At 50.0% G+C, this 27,582-nt stretch overlaps 5 protein-coding genes across 7 annotated transcripts in view; 3 read left to right on the forward strand and 2 right to left on the reverse strand.

Moving 5' to 3' along the window:
- Mi-2 (chromodomain-helicase-DNA-binding protein Mi-2 homolog) overlaps positions 1–10,537 on the forward strand; it is a 29,454-nt gene extending 18,917 nt beyond the window's left edge. Inside the window, exons 2-5 of one of the 2 annotated variants that reach the window (XM_015187922.2) lie at positions 2,746–2,831; positions 3,939–4,188; positions 4,260–9,893; positions 9,963–10,537. In XM_015187922.2, the coding sequence (XP_015043408.2) occupies positions 2,746–2,831; positions 3,939–4,188; positions 4,260–9,893; positions 9,963–10,102 (6,110 nt within the window). In that variant the 3' untranslated portion in view covers positions 10,103–10,537. The remainder of the gene's footprint in view (positions 1–2,745; positions 2,832–3,938; positions 4,189–4,259; positions 9,894–9,962) is intronic. The other variant, XM_002135168.3, reaches the window with a different exon arrangement.
- Positions 10,538–11,251: 714 nt separating this feature from the next.
- Usp32 (Ubiquitin specific protease 32) lies at positions 11,252–22,445 on the reverse strand. Of its 2 annotated transcripts, none has more exons than XM_001353983.4 (14): positions 22,079–22,445; positions 20,022–20,256; positions 19,684–19,960; positions 19,393–19,621; positions 18,485–19,332; positions 17,276–18,416; positions 16,907–17,212; positions 16,613–16,821; positions 14,240–14,922; positions 14,008–14,177; positions 13,764–13,951; positions 13,517–13,702; positions 12,147–12,656; positions 11,252–12,085 (listed from the first exon to the last, which is right to left on the reverse strand). In XM_001353983.4, the coding sequence occupies exons 1-14, from the start codon at positions 22,134–22,136 to the stop codon at positions 11,804–11,806; spliced, it is 5,322 nt and encodes a 1,773-aa protein (XP_001354019.3). In that variant the 5' UTR covers positions 22,137–22,445; the 3' UTR covers positions 11,252–11,803. The 2 variants fall into 2 exon arrangements, with proteins under 2 accessions (XP_001354019.3, XP_015043410.2); XM_015187924.2 differs by having other exon boundaries at positions 16,556–16,821.
- Positions 22,446–22,814: 369 nt separating this feature from the next.
- Positions 22,815–23,331, forward strand: LOC117184389 (uncharacterized). Its single transcript, XM_033381475.1, has one exon. The coding sequence runs from the start codon at positions 23,007–23,009 to the stop codon at positions 23,202–23,204; it is 198 nt and encodes a 65-aa protein (XP_033237366.1). The 5' UTR covers positions 22,815–23,006; the 3' UTR covers positions 23,205–23,331.
- SuUR (Suppressor of Under-Replication) lies at positions 23,185–26,600 on the forward strand. The gene is made up of 4 exons (XM_001353984.4): positions 23,185–23,546; positions 23,616–23,815; positions 23,888–24,066; positions 24,128–26,600. The coding sequence occupies exons 1-4, from the start codon at positions 23,219–23,221 to the stop codon at positions 26,379–26,381; spliced, it is 2,961 nt and encodes a 986-aa protein (XP_001354020.2). The 5' UTR covers positions 23,185–23,218; the 3' UTR covers positions 26,382–26,600.
- On the reverse strand, positions 26,478–27,532 carry LOC6900848 (uncharacterized). The gene is made up of 3 exons (XM_002135170.3): positions 27,130–27,532; positions 26,864–27,072; positions 26,478–26,802 (listed from the first exon to the last, which is right to left on the reverse strand). The coding sequence occupies exons 1-3, from the start codon at positions 27,321–27,323 to the stop codon at positions 26,627–26,629; spliced, it is 579 nt and encodes a 192-aa protein (XP_002135206.1). The 5' UTR covers positions 27,324–27,532; the 3' UTR covers positions 26,478–26,626.
- Positions 27,533–27,582: the final 50 nt, after the last annotated feature.

Here is a 27,582-nt window from a genome sequence, read left to right on the forward strand (position 1 = left end):
AAAACAAAGAAAACCTTTCGCTTAAAGATACTTTTTATCGAAACGAAAGATGCATATATAACTTGTACACATATATGAAACTATTATATATATAAATATAGCAGATGCAGGATGCAGAAAGCAGGATGCAGAATGCAGAACGTGCAGGAGGAGACAAAATCAATATTTTTAAACGCGTTTGAGCAACAATTTATACGAGTTGTAGACTTAGACATTTTTTTTTTTTTTTTTTTTTTGTTGTTGAACATCCCAGACCAGACATGAGAGCAGCTTGAGAATAAGATCGGATCGTAACTAAATGAGAAGAAATAAAACACACGCGTGTTGTGTGTGTTTTTCTTATTTTTGCTTGCGTTTATTGTGTGTAATAATAATTATTATATTATTCTAATTATATCAACTTTTAAATATAGTCTGTATGTTTTTCGTTTAATCTAATACGTTTTTTTTTTATTTTTCTATCTTGATTTCTGTTTTATTTTTTTGTTTTGTTTTTTTAACATTTTGTTACAAACGGCAGACAACACACGGACACACACACACACACACACACTCATACTCATCCACAAAATTATTGCATTTTTTCGGGCATAGCTTTTGGTTCTATAACGAGAGAGAGAGAGAGAGAGAAAGAGCACAAAATGGCCGTAATTTACAGTTGCAAGCACAGTCATTACATGTAGAATGTAGAAACACATGTAGATGCGATGTGGAATGTCATGCAGGATTGACCCGTAGACTTCCGCCGGAATTGACTGGAACTGGCAGCACAGCAGCAGGGCAGAATTGTACTTCAAAAGTACTACGACAGCCGTGTGTGTCAGTCTTTCAGTCAGCTCCTGGTGGAATACGGCCCGGCCCTAGGGAACTGTTGAGAACCAAAACTAGCACTTGATATTGAGCCAATGTTTGCCAAACCATTGAATTCCGTGAATGACAGACAGAGACATAAGGATACACAGAGAGCACCCAAAGAGGCAACATTCAATAATAAATATATATTTTCCTTTCGGTGTTGCGGCAGGCGGGGTTGATGCGCGGGTGTTGCATGCGGGCGTGCCTCTAACAATAGACTGAACTTTTCTAACGACTTGTTAATTTCTAGCGGCTTTTTTAGTAAAAATTATTCGTCTGTTTTTAATCGATAACTAGTTAATTTGTAATATATACATATGTTTTTTTTTTTATAGCCACAGTAGAAGTACAGGTCCCCCAAAAAAGATCCTATCTATCCGTACTAATTTTATTTGAATTATTTTACCACAAGCAGAGAGACAAAGAATATTTATATATATATATTTTTTTTTTGCGGGGTGTTTAGAAAATTCACATTGCTCAAAAAACTATGATTGAGGGAGGGGAGGGGAGGGGAGGACTAATGGAAAGGATATACATTGCATACTTAATGGTTGTATCAGAGCTACTATTGCGGCCCTCTTTTAGTTCGTAGTAAGACCAGACCATACCCAGACGCTTCCTTAAGTAACAGTAACAGTAAAAGTAAAGGTAACGGTAACGGTAACGGCAACAGTTAAAGTAAAATTGAAATTGTCATTGTCGCTTGAGAATTATCAAATCATTTGCTGAAAACTCTACTAGTGTCCAAAATGATGGGGAAGGGAGGAACGATAGGGTAGGGAAACGAAAGCATAACAAAGCATAGGATCTAACACGAAATTGTAAGTGAAAAACAAAAAACCGAAGAAATTTTAGCTATTTCGTTGCAATATTTTTTATATACGATATTTAAGTAGAACTGTGGGGGGGGGGGGGGGGGAAGAATTGGGGAGAACGATGATAAACGATAAATGATAAATGACGATGATGATTGATGACAAAAACGAAAAGGGGAAAATCAAACGGAATAAATCGATTCGTAGCAATTACAAAAATCATATATACAATTTATATACAACTAAAAATTATATATATATTATATACAACATTGACATTTGATAAGTAAAGCAAACAACAACAACAAAAAACATACGGAAACTTACTAGTTTTTATATAAATGCCACGCCCACAACGCCCACACACACACACCACACACACACTAACACATCAATTGATGAGAAAAAAAAAACAATGAAGGAACTTAATAAGGAATATAAATGAAGTGAAATGAAATGAAATGAATGGAAAGTGAAATGAGAGTCGAGTGCGTGCCGGAGTGCCGTGAGAGAGGAGAACGGAAAAAGTTAAGAGTACGATTACGAAGGAGTAGACCAGATCAAGAGACATGAGAGAAAAATATTATTATTATTATTATTATTATTATTATTGCTATTATTATTGTATAACTAAGAGCAAACACCGCTGACAAGACCAGCAGAATGAAAAATCTTACAAAAAAACGAGATATTGTTATATACTAGTAATGATTAAGAGACCACAAACAAACAAACAACAAAATGAAAAACGGAGAAACAACAAAAAAAAACTTGACAAAAAAGCAAAAAAAAAAAAATAGAATCAAATAAAATATTGAATCGAAAAAAATACCGCCGCTGTTTCCTTTTTTTCCCCCCCTTTTCTCCTTTTGATTTCCACATTTGAGGATTAGGTGGCCTCCGTCCTTGAGGCGCGCGCGGCACTTGAACATGATCCACGGTAAAGCACGGATTGAGTGCGGGTTTTATTTTGGGAATTTCCCAGTTTCACAACCTCTCGCTAATTCCATAATTACTGAAAACTAATCGACATTGTGTTATCCCCATTTTCTATCCCCATCGCATCGTTTAGAGGAAGAAGAGGTACAGGAGGAGAATGCACCGGTGGCGGAGCTCTCCAACGACTCCGATGCGCCACTGAAGCCGAACGTGAGTATTGTTAGTATTTCTTTATCTACAAATATTCTATATACTATACTATACTTCTGAGAGTCCCACCTTGACCTGGCAAATCTACAGATAGAACCACAGAAAGCTTAACCTTCATCGCGAATCAACGATCGTAAACGGAATGATACTGGAGGGAAAACCAATTGGGCGGGCTCCTAAGCAAGCGATTTACCATAGTGTACCTCGAGTCGAGCAGGCATATCTCTGAGCATCGCGCACACGACATGTATTTTGGCATTCTCTTTCGCAACTTTCACTTGTGCGTTTGGTCCTCCGTTGTCTCGGATCTTCTTGTTGGAAACAGCCATTCCCATTAGGAATGAGTGCTGGGGTTGGGGTTTGAATTAGGAATAATACTAATACCATATGCAATAGGTTTATTATTATTCTTTTTACTACAAGGCCAAAGTACCACAGACCATATATTACTCCTTTGTACCGGCCGATAGGATTATGTGGAAGATCTGTATATATCTTTGGGCGTTTCTTGGGTCTTATTTCCCAACTGTTGAGATATCCTTCTATAGAGTGCTGGGAATCCACATAGGATGTGTTCCTATGTTTCCTGCTTTAGGGCACTATGTCTGTGAATTTTAGTTTCTTGAGCTGATATTTCAGTGACAGTGCCCTGCAAGTCCGAATGTCGATGAGCTGTCGCCTCGAGTTCTTCTCCGGGATGTGAAACTTCTTGGTCTTCAGTTTCTCGTTTCTTTTTCTTCCCATTCCCCGATAATTTCCGATCTGTGTCCGTCTTTTTGTGAGTCCACAGAACGGATCGGTACCGATTCATGGACCATTGAAGGATCGGAGCGCTAGAATGCCTCGCATTCGTCGGGTTGGTGATTCTCCCATGGCTATGGCTATGGACCCATCCGTGTACCAGATGCGAGAACCGGCTGGTGCGCAGAGAGCAGGCGTGTTCCAATCCTTCCCCTGCTGTCCTTTGGAACAGCGAAGGTTTTGAGAAAGTGCACGCTCGGTTCTTGGTCGTCGGAGACTCGCAGGATGAACAGGATGTTCAGCAGGCTTCCCTCTTTGTCAGATTATGTAGAGCTGTTTGATTAATTATCGATTTATACACATGCACTGACGCAGAATGACGAGGACGATGACTACGATCCCGAGGACAGTCGCAAGAAGAAGAAGGGCAAGAAGCGCAAGACCCGCAAGGGCGAGGAGAAGGGGCGCAAGAAGAAGAAGCGCAAGAAGAACGAGAGCGAGGAGGACAGTGACTTTGTGCAGCACGATGAGGAGGTGGAATACGCGAGCACCTCGAAGCGCGGACGCAAACGCAAGGAGGAAAAACAGGCGGCCATGGCCAAGGAGAAGGAATCGGCCGCATCGGGTAAGCGATCGAAAACTGACAATATTCCCACGAATATCGTATAATGTCTCCTCTCCCCTGCTCTAACCCAGGCATGCCCTCCGTGGAGGATGTCTGCTCGGCCTTTGGCGTTTGCGACGTGGAGATCGAGTACAATGACGAGGAGCTGCAGAACCTGACCACCTACAAGGCGTTCATGCAGCACGTGCGTCCGATATTGCAGAAGGAGAACCCCAAGGTGGCCGCCACCAAGCTGATGATGCTCGTGGGGGCCAAGTGGCGGGACTTTTGCGAGAGCAATCCCCACATCCTTCAGGAGGCTACGGCTGCGGCAGGAGGCAGCAGCGGCGGCCAGGCACCGCGCAGTGTGGCCGGGGATGAGCCGGAGGAGCCGCGTTCCTCGCGCTCGTCGCGCAACGAGAAGCCCGACGACATCTACGACGAGGCCGCCGAGGAGGAGGAGGAGGAAGAGGAGGAGGAGAAGAAGCCCCGTCGCAAACGCAGCGGACGCGGCAAGAAGGGCCGGCGACCCTCTGGGAAAGTTCCAACATTGAAGATTAAGTTCGGGAAGCGCAAGCGCGACAGCTCCGACGATGAGCAGGACGCAAGCGGTGCCTCCGAACGCGACTCGGATCTGGAGTTTGAGCGCATGCTGCAAAAGTCCGACGACAGTGCCGACGAGAAGGAGGCGGCTCCGGCCACCTCCTCCGCTAAGCCGGCAGAAGCCGCGGCCGGACCAGCAGCCGATCAAGATGACGGCACACCCGTGGTCCGCAAAAAGGCCAAGACCAAGATCGGCAACAAGTTCAAGAAGAAGAACAAGCTCAAGAAGACCAAGAACTTCCCCGAGGGCGAGGACGGGGAGCACGAGCATCAGGACTACTGTGAGGTGTGCCAGCAGGGCGGCGAGATCATCCTCTGCGACACCTGTCCGCGGGCGTATCATCTGGTCTGCCTGGAGCCCGAGCTGGACGAGCCGCCAGAGGGTAAGTGGTCGTGTCCGCATTGCGAGGCCGATGGCGGGGCCGCCGAGGAGGAGGACGACGACGAGCATCAGGAGTTCTGTCGCGTGTGCAAGGACGGGGGCGAGCTGCTGTGCTGCGACTCGTGCCCCTCGGCGTATCACACGTTCTGCCTGAATCCTGCCCTGGACACCATACCCGACGGCGACTGGCGCTGCCCGCGCTGCAGCTGTCCCCCGCTGACCGGCAAGGCCGAGAAGATAATCACCTGGCGCTGGGCCGTACAGCGCTCGGCCAACGATGACCAGCCCTCGACATCACGGGGCACCACCTCCTCATCGAAGGCCGCGGCAGCAGGCACCCGAGTGCGCGAGTACTTCATCAAGTGGCACAACATGTCCTACTGGCACTGCGAATGGGTGGCCGAGGTGCAGCTGGACGTGCATCATCCGCTGATGATCAGATCGTTCCAGCGTAAATACGATATGGAGGAGCCACCCAAGTTCGAGGAGTCGCTGGACGAGGCCGACACACGCTTCAAGCGCATCCAGCGGCACAAGGACAAGGTCGGCATGAAGGCCGACGACGACGATGAGGAGCAGCTGGAGGAGCGCTTCTACAAGAACGGCGTCAAGCCCGAATGGCTGATTGTCCAGCGCGTGATCAACCATCGCACGGCCCGTGACGGCAGCACCATGTATCTGGTCAAATGGCGCGAGCTGCCGTACGACAAGTCCACGTGGGAGGAGGAGGGCGACGACATCCAGGGCCTGCGGCAGGCCATCGACTACTACCAGGACCTGCGGGCCGTTTGCACATCGGAGAACACGCGCTCCAGCAGCAAGAAGAGCAAGAAGGGTCGCAAGTCCAAGAAGATGGAGCTGGACGACGAGGACCGTCCTGTCAAACACTACACACCGCCGCCTGAGAAGCCCACCACGGATCTGAAGAAGAAGTACGAGGGCCAGCCGGCGTTCCTCGACGAGACCGGGATGCAGCTGCATCCCTACCAGATCGAGGGCATCAACTGGCTGCGCTACAGCTGGGGCCAGGCCATCGACACCATTCTAGCCGACGAGATGGGTCTCGGCAAGACCATACAGACGGTCACCTTTCTCTACTCGCTGTACAAGGAGGGCCATTGCCGCGGACCCTTCCTGGTGGCCGTTCCGCTGTCCACGCTCGTGAATTGGGAGCGCGAATTCGAGCTCTGGGCCCCCGATTTCTACTGCATCACGTACATCGGCGACAAGGACTCGCGGGCGGTGATACGCGAGAACGAGCTGAGCTTCGAGGAGGGGGCCATCCGCGGCAGCAAGGTCTCCCGCCTGCGCACCACCCAATACAAGTTCAACGTGCTGCTGACCAGCTACGAGCTGATCTCCATGGATGCCGCCTGCCTGGGCAGCATCGATTGGGCCGTCCTCGTGGTGGATGAGGCCCATCGCCTGAAGAGCAACCAGAGCAAGTTCTTCCGCATCCTGAACAGCTATTCGATTGCCTACAAGCTGCTGCTGACCGGCACACCTCTGCAGAACAATCTCGAGGAGCTGTTCCATCTGCTGAACTTCCTCTCGCGCGACAAGTTCAACGACCTGCAGGCCTTCCAGGGCGAGTTCGCCGACGTCTCCAAGGAGGAGCAGGTGAAGCGGCTGCACGAGATGCTCGGCCCCCACATGCTGCGCCGCCTCAAGACGGATGTGCTCAAGAACATGCCCTCCAAATCGGAGTTTATCGTGCGCGTGGAGCTCTCGGCGATGCAGAAGAAGTTCTACAAGTTCATTCTGACCAAAAACTACGAGGCCCTCAACTCGAAGACCGGCGGTGGCTCCTGTTCGCTCATCAACATCATGATGGACCTCAAGAAGTGCTGCAACCATCCGTATCTGTTTCCCTCCGCTGCCGAAGAGGCCCAAACCGCCGCGGGCGGCCTGTACGAGATCAATTCGCTGACCAAGGCCGCCGGGAAGCTGGTGCTGCTGTCGAAGATGCTGCGGCAGCTGAAATCGCAGAACCATCGCGTGTTGATATTCTCGCAGATGACCAAAATGCTGGACATACTCGAGGACTTCCTCGAAGGCGAGCAGTACAAGTACGAGCGCATCGATGGCGGCATCACGGGCACAGTGCGCCAGGAGGCCATCGACAGATTCAATGCGCCCGGCGCCCAGCAGTTTGTCTTTCTGCTGAGTACCCGAGCGGGCGGATTGGGCATCAATCTGGCCACCGCAGACACGGTCATCATTTACGACTCTGACTGGAATCCCCACAACGACATACAGGCCTTCTCACGAGCTCACCGCATCGGGCAGGCCAACAAGGTGATGATCTACCGCTTTGTCACACGCAACTCCGTCGAGGAGCGCGTCACGCAGGTGGCCAAGCGGAAGATGATGCTCACGCATCTGGTGGTGCGACCCGGGATGGGCGGCAAGGGGGCAAACTTCACCAAGCAGGAGCTGGACGATATCCTGCGCTTCGGCACCGAGGATCTCTTCAAGGAGGACGACAAGGAGGAGGCCATCCACTACGACGACAAGGCGGTGGCCGAGCTGCTCGACCGCACCAATCGCGGCATCGAGGAGAAAGAGTCGTGGGCCAACGAGTACCTCTCCTCGTTCAAGGTGGCCTCCTACGCCACCAAGGAGGAGGAAGAGGAGGAGGAGACGGAGATCATCAAGCAGGATGCCGAGAACTCTGACCCCGCCTACTGGGTCAAGCTGCTGCGCCACCACTACGAGCAGCACCAGGAGGATGTCGGCCGCAGCCTCGGCAAGGGAAAGCGCGTCCGGAAGCAGGTCAACTACACGGACGGTGGAGTTGTGGCCGCCGACACCAATCGAGACGACTCCAACTGGCAGGACAACGGCAGCGAGTACAATTCGGAGTACTCGGGCGGCTCCGATGAGGACGGCGGCGACGACGACTTTGATGAGCAGAACGGCGGCGAGCGTCGCGGCAAACGCCGTGTGGACAGGCGCGACGATCGGCCCCTGCCACCGCTGCTGGCTCGTGTGGGTGGCAGCATTGAGGTTCTCGGCTTCAATGCCCGACAGCGGAAGAGCTTCCTCAATGCCATCATGCGGTACGGCATGCCGCCCCAGGATGCCTTCAACTCGCAGTGGCTGGTCAGGGATCTGCGCGGCAAATCGGAGCGCAATTTCAAGGCCTACGTCTCGCTGTTCATGCGCCACCTGTGCGAGCCGGGCGCCGACAATGCGGAGACCTTTGCCGATGGCGTTCCACGCGAGGGTCTCTCCCGCCAGCACGTGCTCACCCGTATCGGCGTGATGTCGCTGATCCGCAAGAAGGTGCAAGAGTTTGAGCACATCAACGGCTACTACAGCATGCCGGAGATCATCCTGAAGCCATGCGAGCCCGTTCAGGCGGCTCTGGGAGCCAAGGTAGAGATCCCAGCGGCTCTGGAAGCGCCCCCTGGAAAGCCTGTGGCGGGCCCCGTCGCGGAGGTGGATAAAAGTGCCACGACCAGCAACAGTGTCACGCCTGCCACCAGTGCGGCGCCCAGTCCAGCTCCTGCCTCGGAGAAGGGCGAGGACAAAGAGAAAGAAGCGGAGAAGAAGAAAGAAAAGGACAAGGAAAAGGAAAAAGACACTGGTACACCCGAGAAGAGCGATGTAAAGCTGGAGCAAGAGGCTGACGAGGACAAGAAGCCGTCGGATGTCAAACAAGAGCAGCCACAGACGGAATCTGAATCATCTGCGGAGGTGAAACCAAGTGTGGCAGCGACAGCGGCGGAGGTCAAGGCCGAAGCCCCCAAGACCGAGCCTAAAGAAGAGGCCAAGGAGACGCCAGAGCTCAAGGCGGAACCCAAGACGGAGGAGGACGACAAAGAAAAGGACAAGGAGAAGGAGAAGGAAAAGGAGAAGGAAAAAGAAAAGGAGAAGGTGGACGACAAGAAGCCGGCCATCCCCACCACGATCATTGATGACGACGATGACGATGTGATGATCGTCAAGGAAGATGGCGAACTGGAGAAGCCCAGTGGGGCCAGCGGCAGTGCCAGTGCCACTGCCAGTGCCAGTGCTGGCGCGGACCAGAAGTCGGCCACAGCTGCCGCCGGAGCAGCTGCGGCTAGCAAGCTGGTGGAGGATCTCGAGGTGCTCAAGCGCACATTCATGTTCAATATCGCCGATGGCGGCTTCACCGAGCTGCACACCCTCTGGCTGAACGAAGAGAAGGCTGCAGTGCCCGGCAGGGAGTACGAGATCTGGCACCGTCGCCACGACTACTGGCTGCTGGCCGGAATTGTGACCCATGGCTATGGACGCTGGCAGGACATCCAGAACGACATACGCTTCGCTATCATCAATGAGCCGTTCAAGATGGATGTGGGCAAGGGCAATTTCCTGGAGATCAAGAACAAGTTTCTGGCCAGACGCTTTAAGCTGCTGGAGCAGGCCCTAGTCATTGAGGAGCAGCTGCGACGGGCGGCATTCCTCAATCTCGCCCAGGACCCCAGCCACCCGGCCATGTCGCTGAATGCACGCTTCGCGGAGGTCGAGTGTCTGGCCGAGTCGCATCAGCATCTCAGCAAGGAGTCGCTGGCTGGCAACAAGCCCGCCAATGCCGTGCTGCACAAGGTGCTCAACCAGCTGGAGGAACTGCTCTCCGACATGAAGAGTGATGTCTCCCGCCTGCCGGCCACTTTGGCCCGCATCCCACCCGTGGCCCAGCGCCTGCAGATGTCCGAGCGGTCGATTCTCTCTCGCCTGGCGGCCACCGCCGGCACTTCCTCCAATGCAGGTAAGTGCAGGCTCCCCGAGCCTCAGTCTTTTCCCGAGACCCATTTTTAATGATTTTCTTTGCTTGCAGCTCAATTGATGGGCCAGTTCCCGGGTGGATTCCAGGGCACAACTCTGCCTGCATTCACTGGCGGTCCTGCCGGGAACTTTGCCAACTTCCGACCGCAATTCTCGGTCCCCGGCCAGCTATCGAATACTTCTGGCGCCTAGGCAACTCCTCTTCCACCTCAAAATCTATGCTAGGCTTATTCGTATTCCACAACAAAATATACTTTACTCAAGCTAAGAATTTAAATCTGAAACACACACATTAATATTTATCATAATCATTTGCAATGAGAAACAAAAACCAAACCCCATAACGATAATCTCGTCGCGTTCACACAAATATTACAAATTCTACATCCTTGACACTTGACGAATACCGGTATTCCTGCTCCTGCTCCTGCTCTTGCTTCAGACACGAAACAAAACTAAACGAAACGAAACAGATGGAACAGAACAGAACAGAACGGAACGGAACGGATACCAATTCACATACGACACGTATAATAATGCTTATTTACTTACATATTTACTATGTGATTACAACATAATCTAGATACAATATATAAATGTATTGAATTCCATTGCAAAGAACAACGATTCGAGTGTGTTGAATTTGTTTGGGAAGTGAGATGGGAATCCCTATCTATAGGAATAGGGTCAGCTCTTTGGAGTGCTACCAAATTGTATACTTCTTGGTGTAGTAGACCCGGGTTTTCTTTTGCTGCGATTACGTCTGTACATAAATATAGGCAAAAGAATGTTGGCACTCGAATGAATTGGAAAACATCCTCTCCTTCGAGGTCCTCTCATCGGTTAAATGTTGTGCGCCCGAGTATTTTACTTGAGCGCACTCTGCATACTTCACTCAAGGGTATTCTAAATATTGTTGATCCGTTCACCGTCTCCGCTGTTGATTACGATTGAGTTCAAGCAAAAATCTTTTTATTAATAGGTATCTTCTTTGAATATATCATGTTCATGTATATATTAATATAAATTATTTATGTATCTATATATATCTGTGGGTGTGTATACATATATAATTTGTAAATATCAAATACATAATCATTAGATTAGACATGTCCAAGTCGATCTGTCTGTGACAAGCGCAAAATACTATGTAATTTCGGAACCGATTCGATTCTCCGCACAAAGCCAATCAATAATAATCAATACATGTAAATACATATGAGTAGAGCAACAATCAATAGTTAGCAGGTTCGCATTTCTGGTTTAGAAATTCGTAACATCTCTCTTGACATTTCCTTTCCCGATCAATGATTATTATAATATCAAACTGTCTACAGTCCAGTCCCGTCCCCTCACTTCCGTTTGTTATTTACATACAACGATAGTTACAATACACTAGTACTCGCAAATGGAATGGTCGGACACAATCCGGCCTAAAAATAATTACATTCTGGCTGGCACTAGTGGCCTAATACGAATACGAAAAAAAACCAAACAAAACAAAAACACGGCAACAAGCAAAATATGGGGATCAATCAGATATCAGATATTCATAGTATTGGCAAACCAAACGCTGTTCAGGCACTAGCCTGCTACCCACTAAACGTATTTATATACAAGCTAAACTGGAAATTATATGGTACACGCATGAACCGAGGTCCCGTCCCACCAATGCCCTACGGCCACGAAGTAGTCGCACAAGCAGGCTTACAGCTAATTAGGGGCTAAACAAACATCTAAAGCAGCAGCAATCCAATTGAGCTTAGAATAGTAAATAACAAAACATACAAAAACACAATAGAGCGTAACGGAATCGGGGAAAAGAATGTGGCGAATCCTTCATAGCCAAATGACCACAGGTGGAGGTGGGGATGGATGCAGAGTGCGCATCAGTTAGGAAATTGCACACAGCTTCTTTAGCTCGCCTTCGGTCTCGTCCACATCGAGCTGCAGACCAGAGGCATTATGGGGCAGCGCTCGACCCTCAATGTTGGGCAGATACGGCTCATAGTTGAGACCCTTGCGCTCGTAAAACAATAGATATGCGGCACTTGGATCGATCACGGGCTTTTGGGATATCTCGCGGCAGGAGCTGTCGTTGTAACAGTACCACGAGCCAGACGAATTCGATGCATAAGAAATGTAGTGGCCGCCATTCAGCATACCAGAGTGGGACTACAAAGAAAACGGAGGATAGAAAACACATCGTCTTCAGGTCTGGTAGCGGAATACTTACCACAACAGCATACAGCTTGTACTTGGGATCGAACTCATCCACATCTGGCTTAAGGCGGTGCTGATGATAGTCCTCGAATTCGCCATCCACAATGGGCGTCTTGGTGAGACTCGTTGAGATGAGGCGTTGTCGCCTGGCCGCGTTATTCGTTTTGCTCTGGCGTAAAACATTTCCCGTATTCCCAGTAGCTCCTGTAGCAACTTTAGACGTTGACGCTGACGTGGACGTCGTCGTCGTCGTCGAAGTCGAAGCAGAGTCTGCTGTTTGGTCCTCCTTCGCCTGGTCCTGGATCTCATCCAGTTCGTTCACAATTTGATTGCGTGGCATTGCCTTTGTCATACTATCACTGTCTGCTTTCAGTTCCAGCAACTCCTTGTGCCGCAATATCGTCTCCTGCGGCACTGAGGCCAGATACGGCGTGGGATCGAATTCGTCAAACGGGAAATGAACCACTTTCTGCGATTTGACCCACTTGCCGTTGACACAGTTGAAGCGCTTCAAGTGCACAATCTGTAAGCAGAAAGTATCAATAAGATAATCTTGACGAGCGGGTGCGTTGTGAGCCGCGGCTCTACTTTCTACCCGGTACTCAGTCAGTATACAAGCATGAGCTTATGATCTATATAACTTATACAAAATATTGTGGCCACCTCTTTGATCTGTTTTTTTTTTAACTATCTGTCTCTTTTTTTTCTATTCTCGCATCAACACCAGCCGTTTTATCTCGCTCCCTTCTGCCAGAGCGTGTATACTGCACGAGGAAGAGTGTGTGTAAGAGAGAGCGAGAGAGAGAATGAATGAGAAAGCGCTTTAAAGGCGTAGTCAAGGCAATTTACTTTTTTCCTTTTGTCTATAATAATGATCCGATCTGATCGAGATTCAGCAATCTGCTATATTTATTAATTCTCTATGATTCTGTGAAGCCTCCGGATGGGACTGCCCTTAATTTTGCAACTCGTTCTCGGATTTTAGGCATTGAGAAAGGGCACACGCCCATGCGGCATCACAACGGACCTTTTTACAGGTCTAAGTGAGCTTGGGGAGGTTTCATCACTCCCCCAGGCTACCGCCTGAACCTAACCTAACCTATTTTTTTGGTTTCCTTTTATCTTAAAAATGCACAGACTTTCGACTTTTTTTGGGCTCGGAAGGGGCGTGGGGCTCTAGCTGTTAAAGTCTCTGAGATCAAGGCGCTCATCGGCTCAGACGGATGGACAGACAGACATGGCTATCTCGACTCGGCTAGTGATGCTGAGAGAGGGTCGGAAACGCTACCCTCTGGGTGTCACACAAATCCACTTTCACCAAAAATCGAATGCACTCGTACTCTTCGAGTACCGGGCATAAGAACTGGACACTTTTCAACGTACTAATATTGGTGGAAGTTTCCAAATCTGAAGCTTCTTGGTGGCTGGCTTCTTGCCCTTGCAGTGACTGCAGTAATACCACTGCTCCAGCTTCTCCTCGGAGGTGAAGGCGCGCAAGCAATGATTCAGGTCCACGGGCTCCACTTGCTCCCGCCGACATATGGCAATGGTCTCGTGGTCCACCCAAAGCTGATCAATAACGAGGATTAGTAAAGACGCTGACTGCTGATTGTCGACTGTGTCTACTTACACGCTCCAAGGTGCTTTGGTAGCGTAAATGCAGGGCGGTTGGATCCCAGTCGATGGCAATGGTAAAGTCTTCAAAGTATTTTGTTGTTGGGGTATACGACAACGAAGCGGTGTACTCGGGTGTCCGTTTGACCTCCAGATTTGGTAGCGATGGGAACTTGGCATTCATTTTCGGTGTGGGCGTATTACCTGCAAGGGCAATGAATGAATCAAGACCTAGATGTGCATTCCATGCGTGTACTTACTGGCAGCCACAGCACTGATAGGCGGCAGGGCGCCCTGGAGCACATATTCGTTGTTGCAGCGTATCTCGCAGCCCCGACAGAAGCTCGACCACGGACAAATGGCGCAGGTGAGGCCATCGGCTTTGACGGCTCGCAACGTGAAGGGAAAGTCGTAGCCCAGACTGTCGTCACTGCAAGAACATGGAGAATGGAGAGTCAAGGGGGGCACGGGGGAGCTCTGTTGGAATCTTACCAATCGGCGGCATGATTCGCCTGCTCTGTTGTCGCGGGCAATGGACTGAGCAGTCGGCTCACCTGCAGCCAGACAGCGCAGTACAGATCCTTGTGGGTGCCGCCATCGCAGTTGGGTATGAGCAGAGGCACCCCGAAGAGGCTGGGCCGCGTCTTGTGGTACGAGAGGAAGTAGCTGTCGTGACGCGTGATCTTGCGGTGGACAGCCACTAGATACTTGCCCGCCCTGTGGGGCTGCGAGGAGCGACGCGAGTAGACGCCGCTGCTGGTCTCCGGCTGTGACGTTGTTATGTGAAGATCCATATCCAGATCCTCCCCCTCCTCGGCATCGGCATGCTCTCCCACATCATCCACATCGTGACCCTCCTCCAGGCTGGAGGCTGCCCCCAGCGTGTGGCCAGTGCTCAGGCCACTGGAGTCGTTAGGTGTCGTCCGATACGAGTTGTCATCGCCGCTCCCGCTGCCATGGCGACTGCTACCCGCGACCATGGCCAGCTCAACAATGGGCATGGGATCCGTCAGGGAGCTCTCCATCGAGTTCTCGCCCGACTGATTCGTGTACGACATGGAGCTGGTGTTGCTCTCCGTGTGCAGCAGCTTGGCGGAGGAGACGCGCTTCTGCTGTGTGGCGGCTGTGCCGTGCATAAAAGTGTTCTCCGGACTGCAGCTCAGGATGAGCGACTCCTGCACCAAGAGTTGGCATTAGAATGGATTGATATTCTTGGATTTAAGTAGGTGTGTGTGTGTGTGTGTGTGTGGGGGGTGGGGTTGGTTGTGTATGAGTTTAAAGGGATTTAAAGCTTTCAATTAACCAAGGTTCAAGCTACTCGTAAATATAGTACAACATTTTTATGGGGATAAACGCTCAAACTCAACTCAAATTCTACATACAAATTTACTGATTGTTTTTTTTCATACTTTTTACTTTTACTCTCGTTTCAAATTAGCTGGGGGTTTATTGGGTTGGGTTGGGCTTGGGTTAGTCCGTGAATACGGGGTGGCAGAGAGTAAATAAAATTCAACAGTTGATAGTACTTCTACGGCAGCGCACAGTGGGTGAAATTACATACATACATATAGTGAGTATGTATGTATATTTATTTAATATTCGAATTCCAATTGGTTTTAGGTTCTACGTTGTGAAATATTGTACACCTGCTTTCCAAACCCATTATAGAACAACTGGAAACTCTTAAATTATTTAATTATTTTTTTTTTAGTTTTTAAAAATAAAAAAACTAATTAAAAACGGATCATACACATACACTGGAGGACATCTATAAGCAAGATTTCCTGTTTTACCCACTGTGCAGCGAGGGGAGTGGGTGAATTAAAAAATATACAATGACAAAAAGAGAACTAAATCATTTGATGGCCTACCCATAGGTACTATATATGTATGTATGTACAATAATGATGCCAAATATCTATGAGTCCTAGGGAAGCTGTCGCAAAGCTATTGGGTGGAGTGCGTTAGGTCGTTTAAAATTCGAAATCTGAAAACTCTACAAATCAAATGGACTATTCCGCAACGCATTAAATACTACAAAGGACGAGCATTTGATCAGATTTCGTACACAACTACAAAGAAGGCATGGCAAGAGCCAGAGCCATGGTAGTATAAAAAATATATATTTAAATTCAATAAAAAAACCAACTTGTTAAGATTTAAAATTGATAGGAGCCGCAAAACGGGATTTAAAGTGTTTGTTTAAGCAATAATTTACAATTGTTATACAGAGAGAGAGAGAGAGTGAGAGAGAGAGATTAAGAGGCCAAACAGCAAATTAAATGTGATTAGTACTAGTAGAAGATATAGTAGATATAACAATAACTGAAATCAAATCAATTTCGTAACAGTGTGCGAGTGGGAAAGGAGAATATACAGCGAGAGAGAGAGAAAGAGAGAGAGAGTAGTTGTAGTTGTAGTTAAGAGGGGAAGCCCACAAACCACGCGGCAGACGACAGGCGGCAACTGTTCATTTAACATATTGGTATTTAATATTTCGATTCGATCGTGTACATAAGTACACATGTACATATGTACATATGTATCGTTTAAACGATACTCTAGAAACAGATGGAGACGGAGTCGGAGTCTGAGTCAGAGAAGATGACTGACTCAATAGTTGTTTTGCTTGTTGTATTGTATTTCATTGAGAGCGTTTCCTGGGCAAAAGTGATGTTCAGAAGTTCAGAATGTTCAGAATTCAAGGATTCGATATGGGGTACCCACCCGTCCAAGGGGGAGTGGAGGGCGGGCACAAATCAAAGATATTAAATACGTGTATATGTTAATATAGTTTAGAAGCCATACCTTGAAGCAAAATAGGCTGTGGGGCATGCACTCTCTCTTTCCAAAGCACCGGCTTACCTTTCCGGCATCATCTGGCAGCAGTTCGTGCACCTGGCCACTGCTTCCGTTTCCGTTTCCGCTGCCATTGCTGTTGATGCTAATGTATCTGGCCACCTCCGGCATTTGGTCCGCCTCGGAGCCATATCCATTGCACAGAGCCTTGCTGGAGGTTTGCAGAGTACTCAACGAAGACAACGAGTCCTGCTGGGTGGTGGCGAGAGCAGAGGCTGTAATAAAGAGCGATCATTAGGGGTGGGGTTCCAGGCCACATTCTCCTGCTCCTCATGCTTCTCATTCTCCTCAATGGGTTACCTGAGGTCCGTTGTATATCCTTCAGGCCCTGCTCGATGTGCGTGCTGAGCACCGAATTGGATCGCGTCCGAACGCTACTCTGCTCTGGCAGCTGATACACATACAATTCTTTGGCGGTCTGCGTGCGCAGCTTGTCCTCGTCCCCAACCAGCTGGCGTATCTGCGAGTTCCAGAGCTCGCACACCAGCATCAGGCTCGGCTGGAGCGGGCAGAGGGTGGCCAGCTTGTGCTTCAGATCTCCATACTTGCACTCCGAGTTGAGGCGCAGTCCGTACTTGATGGGAACGCTCCCATCGAGCAGGATAACTGGGGTAAGAGTAGGAGTTGTAGTTGTAGTTGGAGTCTTCTAGTTCTGAGGATCTTCCTTACCCAACACCTCCAAGTACACATAGTTCTCAACGGGTAGCGGCAGACTGAGTAGACTGAACGGATCGAAGCGGACCGATTCGTGGCCACAACCCAGACAGCTCACCTTGGACTTAAGCTGGCCGTAGAAAAGGTCAATGATGATCGACTGATTGCGGGCATGGTGCTGCGACCAGGCTTCGGCGGCCACGATCTTGTCGGGCCGTCCATTGGAGTCCTTTAGCTCGCTATACGGTTTCTCCATCACCCGGTTGAGGTCCTCGTGCAGGGCATCCAGCAGCCACTCGAGCAGCTCCTGTGTGTCATGCTGGCCCCCACCGGCAAACTGTGGCGCATGCTTGTTTACACAGAAGCGAAGCTTCAGTGGAGCCACTGAGCGCGTCGTTGCCGTCCACACCTCCTTGAGCAGCTCCGCGTAGCGCATGGCCAGCTGTCCGCGGGTGCCCAGCTTGTTGGCCGCGTTCAGCTCGAAGCGGTGCATCTCACGCTGGAAGTACTGGGCCAGGGGCTGGGTGTTAAAGAGCACTTGCAGGGCGGCGTTCATGAAGCAGGTGTTGCCTAGATTGTGCAGCCCCGTGGCGCCCGGTGCGTGCACAGACATGATGGAGCTGCGGGTGAGGCGTCGTCGGTCACCAGGAGCCCCCCCGGTGCCCTGGCCGCTCTGCGCACTGGCCAGCGAGCCAAGCTCCTCTGGCCAGGTCAGGTCCTTGTTGCGTATCTCCAGCAGCAGCTGGTCGTTGTCGCGAATGAAGAGCTCCTTCAGGCACATGGCATCTTCCTCCAGTAGTATGGCACCGTTGTCCAGCTGCGGCACGTGCCACAGCCGTATATCCTCCGCCTTGAGGCGCAGCTGCTCGCACAGGAACTCCCCCACCTGACGCACTGTGGCCAAGCGACTGAAGGCCGCCGTGTAGGCCAGGTAGCGCTTCGGGGGCTGCAGCACACTGCTGGCCGCAATGGCTGCATAGCCACCGCCCGAGGCCAGGACCCCATAGCCGCCGCTTACTGTGGAGCCCCAGCTTCCAAGCTGTGCTCCCGCTCCTGCGGCCAGACTCGTCTGAGATGGCTGCGCCTGGTGCAGCAGGATGCGTAGGTTCAAAGGATAAAGCTCCAGCTCCACATCTGTGTTGGGCGGTTGTATGACCTGGAACAGGAATAGGAACAGGAACAGGAATTACTATCAGGATTGTCGATCAGTGAGAGTGCGCTTACCTGACGGGGCAATGGCAGATTGTCGCCGTACCAACGATTCAGGGCCTTCCACAGAGATTTGGGCACCAGCTCAAAGTCGTGACTCTGCACGATGGGCGTGTCCCGCTTCAGGTGGCCGCCCTCGCCGGTGAGGGTGCGCACATTTCGGTAAGGATTGGCCGTGATTAGATTGCTGTTGTCAATGGCCCCCGGACGCACGGGACCGCAGTGGCGGCCAGCCGAAATGCCGCTGCTTGCCGAGCCTGATCCAGAGCCAGAGCCCAGCGAGTAGCTATCGTGCTGTTCGAGGCTGTGGGTGTTGAAGCTCTCGTCGCATACAAGCGCCTCATCCACAGCACTGCGCTGGCTGGCGGTGCGCTTGCAGTAGTCGCAAGTGTGGGCCGTGTGCTGGGTGTACGACATCCAGTTGAGCCACCAGTCGCGCGATATGAGGTACCAGAACTGGCCAACGCGATACGGACGCCGCTCCTCGCGTCGCAGCCAGCCACGGACGATGTCGTTCTCCATGTGCTTGCACTGCGGCCAGAGGCCGAAGACGATGTGGCAAAGCTCGAAGATGAGGTCCAGAAGGGGCTGCATCAGCCGAAGATTGCACTCCACGTTCCATAGCATAAAGTCCTCGGCCGTCAGGGAGACATTGTCGCGCGTGACGTTGCTGGGTGCCCCGTCCGGACTCTTGCGCTGCCCAAACTCGAGGAGATCGCTGATGACAAGCTGTTTAGTGAGCTCCTTGTACTGCTGAGAGTCCCGGTTCTCCTTGGCCACAAACAGCAGAACATTGATCATTTGCATGGTCTCCTCATGGCTCAGCACTCCATCCCGATCCACATCGAATATCTTAAAGCAGACTGCAAAGGGCGAGTGGTGAAATTGAGGGAACGATGCGGATTGGCATTAGCAGTACTTACAGCGAGTCCTTTCCACACCTGGTCCACGACAGGCTGCACTTACACCACAGCACAGCTCCTTGAAGTCGATGTGGCCATCGCGATTCTCATCGAAGGCATTGAAGAGTCCGGCCAGTGCATTCTTTGGTATGGGGGGGCTGATCAGGGGGCCAAGAAACTGCAAATCGATTTGGCCATTCTGGGAAGTATTCTTCAAACGCCAGAACTCTTTCTCCAGATCTCCAATGTCCTGCATAAAAGTCAAAAATTAATTAAATGCAAATTCTGGTTCCGTCCCCAAATCCCTCTCACCTTTTCCTCCAAATGTGTGACTCCAGCCAGGCTCTGATAGAATGTGGGCGTCTCAAGCTCTGAGGTGAGGCTAACGCAATTATCGGCGAGGAGCCATTTGGAAAGAACGGTGGCGTTGCGATGCTTCACAATCCAGTCCTGAAACTGCTCGAAATTGACACGTTCGCTTTGCGCAAACAAGGAGACACTTTCGAACGGAGCCAAATTCACGTTGCGCACATAGTCCGACTTGACGATGTAGGTGCCAGAGTCGTTGCAGTAGAGGTTCCACAGGAATCTATGGGGAATGAGGGCGTTAAATTCGGCAAAATACCGGCAAAGTATGTCAGATCACTCACTTGGTTTTCTCCTCCTGGGAGCCGCGAGTGATCAGCACCAGTCCGCAGAGCAGGTCCTTGAAGGAGATGCCGCGTTGGGTGCCACCGCAGGCGGCATAGAGCATGTCAGTGATCTTCGGCGGCACGCCCTCGCACAGAACGTCCTGCTGGAAGGCATTGCGGCTGAGGTAGAGTCGTCCCACGCCCGCCGACTTCTTAAAGGCATCCTTGAGGCGTCGCAGCTCCGTGTCGCTCACTAAAATGGAAATCAATGAGTAATAGCTGTTGAATTGAATAATTAAATGGGTGGTTTATCCCATCCCAAAGCGGAGCCCCCCCCTCCACTATAAATACGAGTATAATTTTGATGAGTGATTTTTCACACCCCGAATCGGCGTGTCAGTCCCCCATTGTGACGTCAGTGCAGATCACAATGATTGATTGTAAAACTTAATTTATGGGAATCTTACTTTAGTGTGTATTTAATACTGATCCACACTAGAAGTTGGAATGCGTTTCTTTTCATTGCATATGTACATTTGAACATATGTACATGTGTTCTTCTACATCCTTACCGTTATCCGTGAATCACAATTGCATATGGACACACAGACACATTCTGCGATAATTAAAAATCGTAACTCAAAACGGTTTACCGACCAAAGAACCAACGGTACAGTGAAAAGTAGGAAGACCACATGAACGCCACATCGAAGTTTGTATACTCTGTGGAATAAATGCTGTGCATGTTTGAAATACTAAAAGCAAGATTATTCTAAGCCGCGTAAGATTCGTTTGTACATACATATGTAATTGCTAACGCATGCCATTACATCGAGCCATACAACGGGATTCCAATCCCAAAGAGAGCAAGCGTGTGCATGTGCGAGAGAGAGCAATCAATTGCCGGTATTCAAATATTGAATACCAGTCGAGGTGAGAGTGTTTGCAACGGTAAGTACTCGAGAGACGGCCACAATTGATAACCGCGAATTGAGCGGCGTGCAAATGAAATGCAATGCGGAATAATTTGAGCAACTGCAAAATAGCAGAGAGAATTATGCGACGTCACGGAAACGGAATTTTATTGAAAAGCTGCAATTCTGCTTCATGTTCTCTGTTTTCTGGCTTGCATGCAAGCATTAATTTCCATTTTCTTTCCCCTCCCGCCGCCCGCCTTCCCATTCTTTTGCTTTCTGCTTTTTATTGGAAGCGAACAACCGGTCGCTGTGTCTAATAAGAAACACACGCACGCAGGGCCTTAGATGGGGGAGGGGGTCTTATCAGTAGCATTCGGGTGTTTTTCTTTTTTTGCTCTTGCTAGAACCTAAAGGGGGAAAGAATAAAGTGCGCTAAAGCAGTGTTTTTGTGGATCGAAAGATTCGCATGGCTAAAATAATCTATACCCTAAGAAAGATTACGAGTTGATAGTATGTATACATATATGCAGCACCATTGTCCCTGAACGTGTTCACAAGAAGATCTTGCAACTAACAAATAAGAGTACAAGCATTCATAATTTATCCGCAAAATTCCAAGTTATCCGAAACCGCAATGTGTTCCCCAAGCACAGCGTGCGCTGCACTCGCTGGCTAGTCAACTGTTTCTGCTTTTTGCTGCTTTGTTGTTTCCCATCCCCCACGCCACCCCCTTGGTGGTACGACCAGTAGCAAGGCGGCGGGTGGCTAAGCTTTTCTATTGTGACGTCACTGGCGACAGAGACGCAAATACCCCCACACTGAGAAACAGAACAGACACGGCACACACAAATGCAAGTGAAAAGTAATAAGATGGAAAAAGTCCCGAAAAAAACGGAAAGGGAGAGGGAGTGGAGAACGTGAGTGAGTGAGTTGACCAGCAGCAAGCATGGAGGTAGAATGGGAGCACAACAATAGAATCGATAAGGCGCAGTTACACCTGTGTTGGTGGGCAGTAGAATTGTTTTTGTTTTTAGGCTTCCAGAACTGACGTCGATTCGTGTCGTAGTGACCCATTTTAAGTGGCGGCCAGCGCGGAAGGTGCTGTGCTGGTCAATTGATGGAGCCAACACTAACAGGCTTTGAAGGTTAATCACTTACTACGTTTGACTGCATCCTCGTAGCTGATGCAGGCATGTTTCGACTCCTTTGTGCCCATAATAAAGTTATGTGCGGGGGTGCGACTGCGACGACGGCAAATACGTGGGGTGCTGCTGCTGCGTCGTCTCGGGCTTCACTTTTCACATTTGTTTTCGTTTTTTGTGGACCGTTGCAATTGAGGCTCGACTGTATGACGCGGACTAGCGGGGGAAAGAAGGGCCTGGAGCCTGGAATCGCAATCTGGATTTCACCTGTCTCAGCAAATGCGATGGGGCGATGGGGCACAAGTATGTGGAGTCCACATTTCTACACATTTGCTACATAATGGAAGAAAAAAAGTGGGTATGGACAACAGGCAACCAGTGTGACCGCGGATTTATCGTTAAAAATATACCGTCCGACCCTCAGAAATATACCAAAATATACAGTCTTATTTTAAAATTATACCGTTAATATACTGACGAATTCATGTTCTATTTTACATATTCCTCGTTTTTAAGATTCCGTGGAATATTACTAGCTATATAGAACATTTAGCCATGCCCACATAATTTTATTTTATTAGTGAATCTATTTTCTACTTGAATGGCCTATTCCAAATAATTGCTTTTATTGGATATCTATAAACCGTTGAAAATAAAATTTCATAGATCAAAATATACCCTTATATACCTTAATTTTAACCTCCAAAAATACCGAAAAGTATTTAAGTACCGGTCATAAAAAGTGCTGAATATTTTGCATGTAACCAGCTGACTGACCTGCCAACTCAACTTAAGCCGAGCGGTGTGAATGGCTAAATAAAAACTAGATCAAGAAATTATATTTCCCCCAAAACCTCACCTTTGCCATGGCTGTCTATTCTTAGCTCGAGCATCAAACCTGGAAATACGGATACGGATTCATTCCTTTCGGCATATCCTTTCACATGCAGATCCTCTACAATTATAGCCCCGGCAACAACGTGGTGGATATACTGAATCCTGAGTACAACGATTTCGATGGCCCGCCACCGTCAAAGAAGATGATAATTGGCTCCTGCTCGATGTTTGTGATCTTCTCATACCTGAAGCTGCTTTACATACTCGTGGCCATCTACCTGGCCCTCCATCACGCTCACCACTAACGGCCCCCGTGGCCATGTATCACTTTGTGTCCGAGCAGACACCGGAACTGCGGCTCTCGGAGAAGGCACTCGTAACCAGCCACGTAACGCAGTATTTAAAGAGCTTCCAGCTCGATGCGGTGAGATTCCTGTACGAACGCCTCACCAAGGGAGAGTTTTGCATCCTCAACGATGAGAGTGGGCTGGGGAAGTTGGCCTCCGTGGCGGCCCTGCTCAGTGCTCTGGAGCCCACCAAGAAAACGCTGATTGTGCTGCAAAACGACGAACAGCTAATCGCGGGCTGGCAGTTTCACCTAAACACACTCACAGATCTCTCCGTCTACACCATTCAGAGTGTCCAAGGTATTTTTTTTTGTCAATCTTCTGTAAAGAATTTCACTGTATTAAGTCTTCCCGAAATCTCTGCTTCAGACACCACCGAGTCGCCGCACAGCGTTTATCTGGCCAAATGGAGCAATCTGCGCAGCATCGGGGATCTCAGCAAACTTAAATTCGACTACGTCTTTGTGGACAATCGCGGCCATACATTGAACAACCACTTCTGCAACTCGATGCTGGTGAAGCATTTCGAAGGCAAAGTAAACATTGTTATCTCCAGTGTTGACATAACGGTGAGGAAATCGAAACCCACGTCGTTTCGAATCGAACCACAATCTAGTCGACATTTTCTGTTCCCTCCTCAGTCTGACGTGAAGCTCCTATACAATGTGTTGCGGCTGGGCGGACGCCTAGAGCATCAGCACAGAAACTTTCAGAGTTTCGATCGCAAGTTCCACCTGCCAGACCCCAAAGAAGTGTTCAGCAAGCGCATAGATCTCGAGGAGTACTACAAACAGCGGGGTTTTCTAAGTGAATACATAAAGTAAGCGGCCCATTTAAACCCACCTAAAAACCTAAATTTGTAATAAGATGTGTCGTCACAGGGACTTTCGTCTGCGTCGCTTTCGTCACCAGTTCGATCAGAGCCTGCCCCTCGTGCCGCTTGAGCAATACAAGGCGAATCTGAATCTGTGGCTGGCCTCTAAGAACAGTCAGAGCACGCTCAGTGGCTCCTCGGAAGTCTGCTCCACAGTGGCATCATCTGTGGAGATCAATCCAGAAGATCCCATAGAAGATCCAGGGAGGGCTGAGCCACTGTCGGAGCATAGCAATGAAGCCGTGATCATGCCGCCCTTGCTTTTTGAATCATCCGACTCGGAAGATGAGCTAGTGATGGTGCTCCCATCAGATGCTCCCGTTCTCGAGAACAATGCAGTTATGATTGTCTCCAGCGACGATTGCGAGATCATTACGTCCCCAAGCACGCCGCCTACGCGCAAGCAATCAAAGGAGTCGCCTTCAATTAAACCGAAGAGGAAATACGTCAAACGCCAGCCTCCTGCCAAGCAGCCAGAACTTACCGAATCGGAGCCAGAGGACGAAGATAGTTCGAGGCAGAAAACGCGTTCAACTCCTGCTGCTGCTGCTGTATCGCCTACCGAAAAGACAAGAAAAGTCAATGTTCGGCTGAGGAGAATGTCTTTGGCGGCGCAACAGCGTGAGAGCACGCCACCTAATAACGGAGCAGAACCGCCGCTGGTGGCTCCCAAGACAGAGCCAACGGCCAAGCGCCGTCAGGTCTTGAGCCCATCATCACCAATAAGACGTCCAGCGACACGCGGAATGCAGCGTCTGACGCGCTCCGCAGACGCGAAACTGAACAGCAAATACTTGATGCACAGAATCAGATTGGAAGACTGCAGAAAGACCACGCCCAGGAGACCTAAGGCGGAGTCTAGTCAAACTCCAAAGACAACCACATCGAGGGGGAAGCAAGAGATCGATGTGCCGCAGGAAACGCCCAAGAGGCGACCAGGTCGTGGTCGACCAGCCAAAAAAGCAATCGAAGAGAAATCCAACACCAGGACAACACCCAAGGCTGCAGAAGAAACACCCAAGCGAAAACGAGGACGTCAACCCAACAAAGGACCGCAGGAGAGAGAACCACCCGCTCCCAAATCAAAGGAAACGCCTACCGTAAAGAACTCGAAGATTAAACCCATGGATCCCACACCCCAAGTGGTGAGCAGCAGCTCTCTGTCCTCTGAATACATGCAGTGCGGGCAAAAGTTGCCGGACAACGTGGATGTTCTGGGTCTGCCCGCCTTTCGCATACCCTTCACGCCCCAGCCGGCGCCCCTGATGCTACCATCGACCTTCACACTGTTCAGCGACTCGGAAGTGCTGTCCGTTCCCCTGACCAGCCCACAGCAGCGGGAGACTGTGGTCATTAGCAGCTCCCACGATGAGAGCTCGCTGCCGTGCTCATCCACGACGCAGAGCCGCCGCACGAAGGCACTGAAGCGGAAGCGGAAGCAGGAGACACCGACAAGTGGCTCCTCACACTTCGGATTGCTGCTCTCGCAGCAGCGAAACCCGATTAAATCCCCGGATATCTTTAGCAACTGCTCGGAAATTTCTCAACTGACGTTGGCGCAGCCGCCACCGAAGCCCTCGTCTCCCTTCGAGTTCGAAGGCTTCAAGATCTTTGGGTCTGAAGTAAAGCAGTTCCAGCAGCAGCATGCGAAGGCAATCGTTGGACCTGCCAAGAAGAAGCGCGAACGCTCCTGCCTCGACATCCTAGAGCAGATGTTCGAGCCGCGTCCGCCGGTGACATCCAGCCCCAGGGTCCTACCCAGCCTTCCGAATGGAACACAGTCCTTGCAGCTGGAGCAGCAGCAGAACACGCCGAAAATGATAGCCCAACGGCGGCGTTCTTTTGTAGAGGATGACTTCTTTGAGATTACCAACAACGGGGAGTTTGGCAGCCGCCTGCGCATCAACTCATCGGGTGATGTGTCACCTGTCCAGCAGGAACGCGCTACGCAATCGAACAAGATCACCAACTATCTGATTAGCTCGGGGCCAGAGAAGTCGAGCACCAGCAACAATCGCACATCTGCCACGCAAACGTTGCGCAAATCTCCCAAAGCCGCCAGCAAGTCCACCCAGTCTACGAAGTTGACGCGTTGGTTTGGGGCCGCCTTTGGAGTCTCCTCCCAGAACAGCTCCATATCCGAGTCCCTGAGTGCACCCAGCACCCCCATGGCGCCGTCGACGAGCGAGGCAGCTTGTCGGGCACGCTCAGCACGCAGTGCAGGACCAACCAAGAGGAAGCGTTTGGATCTGTACAAGTGACACTGTCTATACAGGTGGAGTCAGGCAGGAAGGAGGCGATTCAATCAAAATGCATTCATAAGTTAACAGAATTCAGGGAATCCCCCCGCACAGAAATTAAGACTCTCTCGCATGTAATTCTATCTAGAAATATCAAAATGGTATAATGTTAACTGTAAAACATTAAGCGAGCCGATTAACTAGCCAATTTAGTGGAATATAAATTTTCATTTCTTCCAAGCACATCCGTTTTCTGAATGGGGCCCTCAGATCCGCTGTTTGCTGAATATGTGTGTGAGATTGTGCATGACCGCCTGGCGCTGATACTCCAGCTCCCGCCGACACACGCTGCCCAGGAGCGGTGGACACTGGTACTGGATCCGCTCCAGGGCCAAGGTGTCTTCATTGGAGGCACTGAAGCTAAACTCACTCAAAGAGTGCACTGCCGAGGAGAGAAGGGGAAGAATAAACAATGCCTCAAGCAAAGATAAGGATCCACTCACAGCAGTAGAAGCCACTGAAGAAGCAGGTCTCGTGAGTCGACTGAATGCCATAGGCCACGGGTGTGATCCCTGGCTTCGTTTTGGTCACCACATACTTGGCCGTGGCCGTGTTCAGCCAGTAGGGCCAGTGGGAGAGTCGCTCCGTGTACTCCACCGTGTAGCGCCAATCATGGGCGTGGCCATGATCGGAGAGGATCTTGAAGTTGATGCTGCAGGAAATGAAGATAGAATGATAGATGGACGGGTCGGTGCTGACGCATACTCACATTGTAGGATTGAGCAGACGCATTTTGTTAAAGTCGGCCACATACTCCCAGACCCTTTCCGGTCTCGTCTTGCCGATAATGCCCTCGATCTGGTATTTCTGATAGCCGCTGGAGAGCACAAAGACGTACAGCAATAGGGCGGTGGTGAGGAGCAGCGAGAAACGCTTGATATTCCACCGACGGACGCTATGCATGATGTGGCTGTGGCTGTGGTTTCTGCTGTGTATGTTTATCTTTGATTCTGTGAATATCAAATAAACAAATGTCCGGCAGAATCTGAGAGTCTAATGGATCCCAGAGCGACGCGTATCCAAGCAAATGAGAGGCCAAAAACTGAATGAGAGGCGCCAAAAGATCTGTAAGTTGAACGCCAAAGGGAAAGATGTATTTTGCGGACTCCCCAAAGTATATTAATGTGGGGTGAGACAGTTTTGAGGCACAGAGCTGAATGCG

This window comes from Drosophila pseudoobscura, chromosome X (genome assembly GCF_009870125.1).
Source record: "Drosophila pseudoobscura strain MV-25-SWS-2005 chromosome X, UCI_Dpse_MV25, whole genome shotgun sequence".
In the NCBI taxonomy this organism is placed as follows: domain Eukaryota; kingdom Metazoa; phylum Arthropoda; class Insecta; order Diptera; family Drosophilidae; genus Drosophila; species Drosophila pseudoobscura.

Bases quoted from the DNA above. Each gene is read 5' to 3' on its own strand.
- Usp32 (XM_015187924.2), bottom strand. From the start codon at position 22,136: ATGGGCACAAAGGAGTCGAAACATGCCTGCATCAGCTACGAGGATGCA. The intron at 20,257-22,078 runs GTAAGTGATTAA...TTTCCATTTTAG, and splicing joins CGAGGATGCAGTCAAACGTA to TGAGCGACACGGAGCTGCGA. The intron at 12,657-13,516 runs GTACGTTGAAAA...TTCTGCTTACAG, and splicing joins GGAAACTTCCACCAATATTA to ATTGTGCACTTGAAGCGCTT.
- SuUR (XM_001353984.4), top strand. From the start codon at position 23,219: ATGTATCACTTTGTGTCCGAGCAGACACCGGAACTGCGGCTCTCGGAG. The intron at 23,547-23,615 runs GTATTTTTTTTT...TCTCTGCTTCAG, and splicing joins CACCATTCAGAGTGTCCAAG to ACACCACCGAGTCGCCGCAC. The intron at 24,067-24,127 runs GTAAGCGGCCCA...GTGTCGTCACAG, and splicing joins TTTCTAAGTGAATACATAAA to GGACTTTCGTCTGCGTCGCT.
- LOC117184389 (XM_033381475.1), top strand. From the start codon at position 23,007: ATGCAGATCCTCTACAATTATAGCCCCGGCAACAACGTGGTGGATATA.
- LOC6900848 (XM_002135170.3), bottom strand. From the start codon at position 27,323: ATGCATAGCGTCCGTCGGTGGAATATCAAGCGTTTCTCGCTGCTCCTC. The intron at 27,073-27,129 runs GTGAGTATGCGT...CATTTCCTGCAG, and splicing joins CGTCTGCTCAATCCTACAAT to CATCAACTTCAAGATCCTCT. The intron at 26,803-26,863 runs GTGAGTGGATCC...TCTCCTCGGCAG, and splicing joins CTTCAGTGGCTTCTACTGCT to TGCACTCTTTGAGTGAGTTT.